The sequence below is a fragment of the Ictidomys tridecemlineatus genome, chromosome 2 (assembly GCF_052094955.1).
Source record: "Ictidomys tridecemlineatus isolate mIctTri1 chromosome 2, mIctTri1.hap1, whole genome shotgun sequence".
Classification (NCBI taxonomy): domain Eukaryota; kingdom Metazoa; phylum Chordata; class Mammalia; order Rodentia; family Sciuridae; genus Ictidomys; species Ictidomys tridecemlineatus.
The window spans coordinates 129,195,284-129,207,745 of NC_135478.1; the positions used below are offsets into that span (position 1 = coordinate 129,195,284).

A 12,462-nucleotide genomic window follows, 5' to 3' on the forward strand; every position below is an offset into this window, starting at 1 on the left:
CAGGGACACTGTGTGGTCCAAGATGGGACCAGGGAACAAAGGAGGAGGAGAACTGAGAGGACACTTTCTTCTAAAATTACTGTTCACACTGAATGCAAATCCAACCAAAATACCAATTGGAGTGATTTTTTAAGTCAAAAACGATTCTAAAATCTGATGGATTCATAAATATATTCAAAAGCAAAGACATTTTTGAAGGAAAAAGTTATGAAAAGGTTCTAATTCTAGAAAACATTATAATTTATTATAAAGCATCAATGCTTTAAAAAATGAAATTAGTGCACAAAGTTACATCAATGCCATAGCATGGCAAACCCCAAAGTAGATTCTATTGTGATACAAAATATAGGACATATATTCAGTACACAGGTGGAAGACAGAGTGATTTAGCAAAGTTGTTGGCAGTTTGGATTTGGAATTTTTAGAAATAGATAAATTAAAATCTTAGAAAAGCTAGAGACTATTGATTACACTAATCAATTACAAGACAATTGATTATACAAATGGGAATAAAGTAAAATCCCACAGGTTTGAAATTATGAAGTATTATTTTAGGCAAAAGGAATAGATGACCTTATAAGATATAGAAACTAAATCTGAATAAGAAAAGGACAATAAGTCTGAGAAACACTTGTACTCACCAAGGCTCTAATTATACAATTGTAAAATAACTCAATGGACAATTTAAAATTAATTCTTATACTGATACCTCAAAATAGAAAATTTAAAAAAAAATTTCTACTCCATGGTATCTATACTAAATTTGTAAGCATTGACTACACAGGGCCAAAGAGAATACAATGTTGGACATATGAATTTCTGTCACATGACCATACATCCCTTTGAAAATTAAGCCAGTTCATACACAGCAGGAAACATCCAGATGGACAGTAGGTTGAGCTCCCTTCTGGCTCAGCCATATTACTATTTAGAAATTATTCTACGCTTATGAAAAATATGTTTTGCATTAAGGTCATGCTTAATGTGATGTGGTATATCAAAAGAGTGACATATTGGGGTAATCAAGACACCCTCAGACACAAGCATGCTCCTGCCACAGAGTGTAAGGCTGGAATCTGGAACTCAGACCATCTGTACCAGTGAATGCCATGGCCACGGATTTCAAGTGTATGGCAGACAATGTCCCAGGCCGTCCTGTGGATGTCACCAGTGGCTCCCGACAATGAATGATGTAGAGACCACCAACTCCACCCCTGGCACGCAAGAGAATGTCCTTGTTCTCCGTGCTCAGGAGCATTTCACACACTCAAGTCTTCGTCACATAAATTCAGCAAGTGTTTGTTCAGTGCTATCCACTGGAGGGACAGGAAGGGTGTGAGTTCTCCATCAGGAGTTCTCCTCCTCCTCTCGGGGAGGCCCTGCTGCTCCCCTCCATTGGACCTAGGGAGATCCCTTCCCCTTCTGACCTTTATGCTCCATCTATGAAATTGGAAGTAAGAATTCCTGTAAAAGGTCTAGGAAGAAGAAGACAAGGATCCCGGTCTAAATTTCATGGTCATCTGGAAAAGAAAGGATGGACACCACTCAGCTTGGCTGAAGTGGCAGAAGAACAGCTGAAGCAAGGGGAAGACCATGCCCTTGGTCCCTCCCAGAGCACAGCACACCACTGAGCTTCCACCTTGGGTCTTCTGTAGCAGCCCCTCTGGGAAGCCATCAGCCAAGACTCCACAAGTTGGGAAAGGCTACCTCACCTCCTAGCTGTCTGCCCCCATCTCTAAGGAATGGTCATTTTCCAGATAGGAGGGCACCGGTGCACACAGGTTCAGGTAAGCCTCTCCCGGGAGCCCCAGCCTTAAGTCTGAAGGATTATAACAGGAACTTAGACTGACTTTGCTAAAATCCGTGGCTCTGGTGCCCTGTGGGTAGCTGAAAGCAGAATAAAGCTTGGCCTCTCTGCCTTCATATTGTATCAGTCTCCTTTATTAAACTTTGGGTCAAGTCCTCCTCACCTCTACATGTAAGCCTGTTGATCCTCTAAGGGGCAAGTGCTCATCTAAAAATTAGTAATACAAGACTTATTAGCCCTAAGTTTACCCAACTTATCTCATCTCTCCCTTCAAGACTGAGACCAAACTGCCAGGGAGAATTGCAGCCTCTGATTTTAGACCTCTAGAGTAGCATCTAGAAGTCTTCAGCCGTTGTGCTACACCTTCCAGGAAAAGCAGGAGCAATCATCACATGGAACTGAACTGTTGGCTTTCAGAATCACAGGTCTGACAAACACATATCCTGAGCAACAAGAGGAAATTGCTTCCTTGTGTGATAAAGGACTACTCCACAACTGTCCCTTTGCACAACCAGAACTGAGAGAATGATCCACCAGATCACAGTTGGACCAAGACTGCTTCATTATGTATACCTCTCACCTGCTACTCCAATTCTTCCTCTATTTAAACCTGTATCTCCTCTCAGCAACTGGAAGATAGGGCTGAGATGCTGAGTCTCACTTTGCCTTCCCTAACATAACCATATTGATTACGGTTGTCTTTCCTTGCTTTCCACCATTACCTTTTCTGCTTGGTTTTTTTAGGGCATGGCCAGACCTGATTAGTTGGTCTCCAGAGTCAGGCTTCTGGCTCAGGATACAGGTAACAGTATGACAGTTGCTAATGAGGCAAGTTTGGATGACTGTGCTCCTGGGAGAAGCCCCAGTGCTTGCCATAGGACAACCACACCTAGCGCAGATGGCACCACATGGGTGAACCTTCTGAAGAAGCCAACAGCCAGGCATCAGGGGAAGGAAATATGCTGAGGTGATACAAAACAGGGAGAGCAGAGGACTCAGAGAGTGGTAAATGTATAGCTGACCTCAAAGCTTTCCTTGAAGGGGCCCCCACAGTCCCAGGGTGACAAAGCCAGAGGGCACTTCAATCTTGTTGGTTCCCCAGTAAACAGCCTCAGCCTCCCATAGAGTCCATGGAAACAAGTCTTGACATTGCTTTTGCCTCTGGTTTCTTGAATTATTGTGAATATGAGTTGCTTTGTTTTGTTTTGAACCTTTCTTGTCATTGAAAAACCCAGGCCTACCTGGACCACGTAAATAACTACAGCAAGGGAATTCTAGGGTGTTTCTAATGAGAACTAGATTCAAAAAGTGAGAGGGAACAAGTCTCCTGGGCAAAGAAGATATCTTTGCTTTTTGTGTTTTACAGAAGCAACATAAATCTACCATCCTAAATAAAATCTCCCAGTCCTAGTCTTTTGATGATCTTGTCATTTTTCTCTTTTAAGATTCTGGTAACAATTTCAGAAAAAGAGCAACATACAGAGTTGTGTTTGTTTTGTGTTTTGTTTTTCTTTGTTCTTTTTATCCTGGCAAACAATCCAAAAAGGAAACGGGAAATCAGATGCTTTGTGTGTGTGTGTGTGTGTTTTTTTTTAACAGTCATTTTTTCATACCTTTAGAAGATCTGGACATTCTTACATTCAGGCTGTGACATAGGACACAAAGGAGGATTACCGCTGAACAAAAAACTCTTAGCCCTTTTCTTTACACAGGAGTTACCTCACTGTTGGTTAAAGCTGTTTTCATGTCTCCTGGTTTATGTAATGACTTGTGCTTAGAGGGAAGGCAGGGGGAAACAAAGCTACAGTTAAAAGGATTAGAAGCAAATGAAGCTCCATCCAAAGTGAAAAGGCACTGTGTGATAATGAATAGGAAAAAGCAAACAAACCCCAAACAGCCCAGCACATGCTAGCCCTCAAGACTCAAAAGCATGTTTGCTTTTCAATAATTAGATTTATGCACCACTTGTCTTTGATCACGTTTCTATGTAAACTGAGACACACCCAAATGACCTACAGTGGCCTTATAGTGACTGGACAGTTTCCTTCCCAGGGTCCAGGGCAGGATGAATCCTGACAACCAGGCCAGTCTAGGCCAACCCCAAGGACCCCACAGGCTCTGTGTTTCACAACCAATAGAAAGATCATCAACTTTGCCGTCTTATCAATCCAAATGGAAGTTGGATGATTCTCTAATTATATTGATAGACTCTCAGGTCAGAGCCTCAGATCATCACAAAGACATGGGCATCTGCAGTAAGATATGCTTCCAGTTAGAGGGAAAGAAGTCAGCCCTAAAGGGACCATGTGGCCTAATCATGGGAAATGGGCAACTTCCACATAACTGCTAGAACATTTAGGAACAGTTCAAGTGTTCCCACACTATCCTGAGGAATCCCCATCTTTGTGGGTTTGTGTATGAAGCTCTCCTGGGGCGGTCAGCTGCCAGGATGCAGAGCAGAAAACTCACTGGTCAGCAGGTAACTGTTTAGCCATGTTCCCTAGGTCCAAATTCTGATCAGTCAGCCCATAAACACTATGTTCATTTGCAGCTTCTGGTAAGCATTAGCATGCCAAAGAGAGTGGCACACTTCCAGTGCCATCTGGTGTCAAGCAAGGACCCACAGGCATCAATATCACCACCAAGTCCTGTGGTCCATACTGAAGGTACCATCAGAAGGATGCTAGCAGGGCCAGGCTGCTGGCCATACCTAAGTCGTGTGGCTCAGGCCCTGCCATGAGAAGAATCTGAAAGCTGACTGAGGCCAACTAAGGTGCAGGCACTTTGATGTGCATCTAGAGTTCAGTTAAGGGTGACTAGCATACGAACACCCCAGAAGCTTACCATGCCCAGAAAATTCAGTGTCATTCTGCCAGTCTGTATACTCAGAGAGACCACAGACATTTAACTAAAAGTTAGAATTCTGCCCTTAAAGGTAGTCCCGGCTGTGCACTTTGAGAAACTATCTGCTGAGAACTAGCAGAAGTCAGAGCCAGGTGGCCACTTAGTCACTCTGGACCCTTAGGCAGCCCATGAAGAATGGCCCAGAAGCTTCAGTTCAGCCTCCCATCCCCCGCCTTCACTCCATGCTGGGTGGAGAGTTTAAGCTTGTTCTTGGGAAAGCCACATTCTGATGAATATCTTTCTTTCCACCCAAGTGGGTTAAGTACCTGTGGATGGTGGTACATGAGGTCCAGACTATGCTATTTAAAAGCATAGGTTTGTCAACTGAGGCTGAAGTTTGATTTATATAGATAGGGATGGATTTACACCCATAGGCTGAACTGTCATATCCTAAAACTTATATGTTGAAGTCCTAATCCTCAGCCCCCTAGAATGTGATCTTATTTGGAAATAGGGTCATTGCAGATGTGGTTAGTTAAGATGAGGTCACAGCAGAATAAGGTGAGCCCTAATCCCAAATGACTATGTCATTTTAAAGGAGAAATTTGGAGACAAAAACAAATACAAAAGGAAGATGATGTAAAGAGATGTAGGGTTAACACAGCCATCTATAAATCTAGTCCTCAGAGGAACTAGCCCTGCTGAGACCTTGATTTGGGATCTCCCGTCTCCAGAACTGTGAGACAAATGGTCTATTTCTTAAGTCACTTTGTGGAATTTGTTACAGCAGCCTAAGCAGACTCATACACTTTGGGCAGGAATGAATACACCCCTGCTTCCTCGCAGGGTGATGGTAGAGTCCTCAACTTGGGAAAGTCTCTTTTAATTAGAAATCTCTGACCAACCAGCAGGAGCACAGTACAACTCTAAATGAAAGAATATTGATAAACAAATTTCAGCCACTTCTTCCAGCACCAAAACTCCATACCAGTGACACTTAACTGCTTTTATTCCTAAAACCCACTCATAGGTCATAGTACCTATAACTCCTTTAGCAACATGCCCAACATGAATCTATTACAATAATTAATATTCAAACATTTTAATTTTTAGGATTTCCCCCCTCCACCTCCCACAAATATAAAGGTATTCTACTATTTTTTAAAAAATACATACAATTGTAAAAGCTTGTCAGGAACTACCATTCAAGATCATTGGAAATGTTTTTTCCTGAACCTGTCTGTGAGAAAGATCAGGCACTTGACCTTTGGCCTACTGATTCCTGCTAATACCCTGAGCAGATCTTATAACAAATCTTATAGCAAAAAAAATGATGAGTTATAATTTGTAACTATTTAAAAACACCACCACCAACAACAATAAAATATTACCTCAGGCTACAGCCAGAAGAAATCATAACTAATTTACTTGGGAGTCTTCATATCTATTAATTTTTGCAATTTCAGAAATGTATAGAAACTATGGCTAGTACGTTGTTTGCAAAATAAAGTTTTTCTTTAACACTAACTTGGGCTGTTAGCATCTGAGTGCAGTGGTTGATGGAAATAGCAAATAAGTGTGAGATTCTTCTGTTTTAGAAAGGGGAAACACACCTCTCCCCACACAAAGGTCACAGGTTTGAAGCAGGGGAAGTTCAGAATAAAAGTTTGTTCCTGTACATATTGAAAGAAAGAAAAAACAGCGATTTCCAAGATGATGTTTTGAAGGATTAGATCCTAAGATATATTGCTAGAAGTAAATAAAGTAGAATGGGGTTCAGCCTGGTTATGGTGAGCTTATAGGGCTCCTCTAATGATGCAGGGGTAGATGTCAACTTGGCTAGGTGTTGAGTGGAGAAGTTGTTATCACTGAGCTCAGGTAACCTCAAGGGCTTCCATTGAGGCAAGCCAGAATAAAGGGCTCTGTCAGGATGCGGTAATTCTCACCCATGTCTAAAACGAAGTACACATGTTACCACCATGGTTGTTTGAGACTGCAGTGTTTGAATGAAATGTGGGACAGACCTGGGGTATGTTTTACTGGGTTCCATAGTATGGTGTACACAGCGGAAGGTCATTCCCAGTATAGTTTTGTTATTTCCATCAGACCCTCCTGGCCTATGGTTGGTAGTAAATGGTTTCTCGGACTATGATGTCTTTGTTAGTTGTTCTCTGTCACTATAACAAAATACCTGAGATATTAAACTTATAATGAGAAAAGGCATATTTTGGCTCACAGTTTTGGAGGTTTCAGTCCATCATTAGTTGACCCCACTGCTTTGGGCTGTGGTGTGTAACATATCATAGCCGGCGCATGTGAGGGAGCAAAACTATGTACCTCATCATGAGCCAGGGAAGAAAGAGAGAGAAAGAGAACAGGGTTCAACAATCTTCTTCAAGAACTTACCCCAATTACCTAAAGTCCTCCCTTTAAACCTCATCTCTTAAACTGTTCGCCACTTCCCAATAATACTATTCTGATGACCAAGTCTTTAACACATGGGTCTTTGGGCAACATTCAGGATACTACCTATAGGAATATCCTGTATTCAACTATGTTACAATTTCTCTCTTCTAGCCCACATCTTCAATAATATTGACCAAATTCAAAAGGCTCTTGTCATCTCTCATTAATGGAGTTAAGTGACAGAGTCCTGTCTAGTTGGGGTAAAGAGGAGGGAGATTAGCAGTCAACAGAGATGAGATTCAGAACAAGAGATAAAGATTTCAATGGATGCAGAAGATGGGAGGTAACAGTGGCCCCACTTGTCACTGCTCCATGACTCGAGGTATATATTGGGGAACAGTGTCATGCACAGCACACAAGGCTTGGGTTCAGCCACCTCTAGTCACTATCAAAACAGATATCCCCAAAGACCTCAAAACTAGGAGATTTCTAAAGAGTAGATGCTTGCCTTACAGCATTTTCTTGTTATTAGTTTTTTTTTAACTTAGAAGTAAAGAATTTGATTGATTTATAGTTACAATGAAATATAAAAGTCAATATGTAAGTTCATGTGGAAAATCCTGGCTCACAGCCACTGGACACTTGATGAGATTTTTCAGGAACTATCCAGGAAGACTCCTGAGGGTGTCTTCAACTGTCATTGACTTGCCAGAAATGAACATGTCCTGACCTTGACTCAGAAGCCCTGCTCTAGGAAACATACTCAAGAGAACCAGGATTGGTCCTGCCTGCACCAGGATGTGTCCTTCCTGCATCACCACGTCATTCATGACAGTAAGAACTGGAAAGAACTTTCAGGCCCAACATAAGGAAATGTTTCAATAACTGATGAACTATCATACAATAAAACCATTAAATAGAAAGACCACAGAGCAACTTTTGAAGTATTGAACTTCAATGTTAAATGGAAAAAAAGATTAAGATTTTAATTATGCAAGGTAATTATAATTATGTAAGGTAATTATATTATCTTACATATGCCTGATGACAAGAAAAGACCACCAATGTAGCAGATGAATTAGTGCAAAGGAATCTTAAATGTTTTTAAAAGAAATTTTCACATAGTTATAGTACTGCTTGTATAATAAATTAAAATCAAGAGGGAAAATCAGAGTGGCATTAAAGTAATTCTAAAAACATGCTTCTCTATAAACTAATTTTTCCCAACAATAGAATTTTAACACTCTAGATATGAGAAGGTGATGTATATTATTCATTCATTGTACCATTTAATTTTTTTTCCTGTTTGAAATTTCCATAATAGAATGTTTTTTAAAGAAATTATAATCCTAAAATAATAAAATAGAAAATGGATATGCTTCCTTCCGCTTACAAATAGTGCCTGGTTCTTATTCACTAAGGAAACATTTATTTGAGGCCATTTGTTCACTTGGTCAGATTGGTTGTTCTGTGGTTTATGCCAACACCCATTTCCATAATGTAAAAGAATTCACAGATCATCACTGAAAAACAGAAGGAAGCTATGAAAAGTGGGTCAGTTTAAAGACATTTACCCAGAGGGGCCTGGCCTCAATATTTCCACTGCAATTGATTAAGAGATGCAAACATAATCACAGAGTATACCCGCTGGGCTTCTGCTCTAACCGAATCATGCAAATCAAATATCTACAGCTACCCTCACCTCTCCTGCCCCTCATAATCCCTGGCTCATGTCCCAGAGGTCTGCTACCCTGCCAACCACTATGGCCCAGGAAGAAAACATCCCCCACTCATGCTAATCATCACTGCCAGCACATTGCATGGAGTAACCACTCAATCTTTGCAAACAAATTCATCTCATAGGAAAGAAAACCCAACCAAGAAATTTGCCTACATAAGTCAACTAGTGAGTGACATAGCTGGGATGTGCACCCAGTCAGGCGAATCCAAATTCTACACAAGTTCTTGGGTTGTTTCTACTCTGTTGCTATTGTAAGCCATGTCATAATAAATAAACTTGTAACAAACACCATTTTCATTGTGTGTGTGAACATCTGTTGACATATTCCCAGAAAAGGGTTTATTAAATGTTTTATTGCATATTTGGTTGATTTTCTCAGAACTGACTCCAATTCCTTGAAGACAGGGCACACATTTGTACTGTTCACCCAGTAGAGATACAATAAGTTTTTACTGTATTCTATCCTTCTTTTATTCATTTAATAAATATTTATTGAACACTTGCTGTGTTCCAGGTACTCTTCTGTGTACTGGGGAGTGTGCTAGAAACAAGTCAGAAAAATGTCCAGCTCTCATGGATCTTACAAACTAGTGCAGGATCCAGAGGTAATTAACAAGTAAGTAAATATTTAGTGTATTATAAATGATGAATACTGAAGAGAAAAATAAGATGAAGAAGCATAGGGCATAGGACTTATCATTTTATAAAAGCAGACATCAAATAAATAAATTAGCAAAATATTTCTGATAAGGATATTTCCCTTATACCAATAATAATTATGAAAAATTTTTAAACAAATCAGGTGTCCAATAATAGGGAATAGATAGTCCAGATACCTTACCTTCAGTGAGCTATTGAACTTAATGAGTTGACATATATAAAAAAGAAAGAACGGTGTTTGAGAATCCAGCTTCCCCCTTAGAATGTCCTTTCATGGGAAAATAGGCTTAGTTCCCCAAAACAAACTTCCATGTTTAACATACTGTACTTAAATGGAAAACCACCTATACACATGCACCAATGTGCTAACAATTCATCAAAAGTGGAAGTTCCGTTTGTTCATTCCTGACCTTACAATTCTTGTACAATCTAATTTCAATTGAAATCATTCTAATCCTGATACCATATGAAAAGAAAACATCTCCTTTAATATTTGTTCTATTGTGAGAAAGAGAGGAAGGATCTTCTGACTGAGGAGTCAGCAACATGATTAAATTCCATGTCAATTACTGAATTTCTGCAAACAGAAGAATTCATCCGCAGAAAAACCTAATCTGAGAAGTGTGAACCTTAAAGTCAAAAATAATACAGAAACAGTATTGCAGAACTACTACTGAAAACGACATCACTAAGTATTAAAGTTTACCTGGTGGCATCAGGTATAAAGGGCAACTAATCATAATAATAAGTGATTGAGTTCTACTCTATTAAAATACAAATCTATGGGACCTTTATGTAAATGTTCACACAAATTTGGTTTGAGTAATTTCAATAATCTCCTTAGGAGAGCCTTGTTGATGTAACTAAAATATAATTCTAAAAAATTATAAATAACACTATAAATAAGACATTTAAAAATGTCTTATTTATAGTGTTAAATTCATGTTTCTTGCAAAGCCCTGTTTACACACACTTTGCATGGACTCATGCCTTAGAAACACTGATCTTAATATTTCTATCTATGCATTCAATACATTTGATGCCTTGTAAACCAGATGATTTCCAGTTCATCTTTTATAATAAATATCCAAAACACCAACTAGAGTTTAAAGTGCATTGTTATATTTGGAGGAAATTTTTTTCTAAATTAGCCCTTTTTTGACAAGATTCTAGTGTCTAAATATTATGCTGGTCATTAGAATTCAGCTACTTTGTCCCTTAGGGCAAGTTCGGATGTAAAATCATCTGACTTCCCCAAATCCCTTGCAGGGTGAACATTTGCACCTGCCAGGGAAGACATACCCTGGTCCCTCTCCAACCCTCACTGGAGCCCTCTGGAGAACCAAGGCAAGCACTCACCGGGTGCCGGAGTCTGCAGAGCCAGTTTTTCCACAGCAGGGCTTGGAACTGGTGCCTCCTGTGCCCCATCCCTGCTGCTCCTTGCTCTTTGGGGAGCTCAGCCTTTTAGAACAGTGTTTCTATCTGCCGGGGCTCGGGCAGAGGCATGATGCCTATTAGTCAATTGTAACAAAAGTGAGTGACGCAAGAGAGATTACTGGTGACTGAATAAAACAGGCATCAAATGTCCCCTCATGCTCTGTGTCTGCCGAGAAATCTTTTCTCTAGCTGTTCTGTTTTGGGGGAGGGTCAGATTCCAGAAGTCTGCCTTCTGAGTCCTTCCTGGGTAAAAAAGGATGCAAGCCTACACTTTCCAAAAATCTCACACATCTGGTGCACACCGGGAGAAGTGAGGGCCACATTCCCCATCGGCCTCTTTTTCCCCTTGATGTTAAATGGAAGGAATTATTCCTCATCTTTCCTGAAATGTCAGTTATCACACTAATTGACCAAAATATTTCCATTTTGGTGGTCCCACAGCAGAGACTTGGAAAAGAAAAAGATGGAAGCAGTCAGTCTTGCAGAAGTTGTGGGATGGGTGGCTCAAGATCCGTGTTGCTGCTACACCCTCACTTCTCACTCTGCTCTCATCATTTCCCTCCAGGAGGCTGGGACATGTTTCAGGGTGCAGGGAAAGAAGAACAAGGACAATCTGGAAGGTGCTGGGCGCAGGCATGGCAGGACTCAGCAAGCCCATCGGTTGCCTCTGAGCCCTGTATGATTCCCGCACACCTGGAACAATGGATGTGGCTGGGTGCTAGTGGCCCCATCGTTCTGGAAGCCAGTCCTTCCTGACTTCCTGTGGCTCCCCACTGTGGTCAGAAGGCCCTCAGGCAACCTAACCTTGTGGTCTTCCATTTCATAAAGCATTTTCACAAGCTGTGAGTGCTCTATACATGCCTTTTGCAATAGGAAACAGAGATACCCAGGCTTCAGCAAAGGGATTGACTCAATCATTCTGTAAATGGACTTTTTAAAAGAACATCAATTTAATTTTATTTTGATGCTTATTACATAATTTTAGTCAACAAGTCAGAGTAAAGATCATTACTTGGTGAGGTGGCGCCCAGCATACAGAAAGTGGGTTTTTCTGATCCCCTTAGGATACTCTCCCTTGACCCTTGTCTCCTCAAAGGCCTGGTAGGGTCACCTAAGTATTACCACCATGGATTTCTTAGCAGATAATATGTAGAACACTCTACATCACAGGTGGATGTCATGATTTTTTTTAAACAGAACCAATAGGTCATTGTAAGGAATTGGCTCACACAGTTATGGAGATGGACAAGTTTCAACATCTGAGGAGTCAACAAGTTAGAAACACAGGAGAGTCAAGAGTGTAGTTCCTGCCTAAGGACCAGCAGTTTCAAGACCCAGGAGGAGCTGATGTTTCTGTTTGAGCTTGAAAGTTGATGTTCCAGTGTGCAGACCATCAGAGAGGAGAAGGGTAATTCTTTCTTAAACAGGGGATGGTCAGCTTTTTATTCTCTTTAGGAGTTTGACTGATTGAATGAGACAAATCCCATTGGGGAGGATCACCTGCTATTCTTGGTCTCCCTACATAAATGTCGATCTCATCCAAAACAACCTCATAGAAACTCCCAGA

General features: G+C 40.6%; 1 protein-coding gene across 1 annotated transcript in view; it reads right to left on the reverse strand.

The window, feature by feature from the left end:
• The window catches only part of Abca13 (ATP binding cassette subfamily A member 13), a 422,085-nt gene extending 411,077 nt beyond the window's left edge, over positions 1-11,008 (reverse strand). The window contains exon 1 of the mRNA XM_078039756.1: positions 10,818-11,008. Coding sequence (XP_077895882.1) covers positions 10,818-10,886 — 69 coding nt within the window. The 5' untranslated portion in view covers positions 10,887-11,008. The remainder of the gene's footprint in view (positions 1-10,817) is intronic.
• Positions 11,009-12,462: the final 1,454 nt, after the last annotated feature.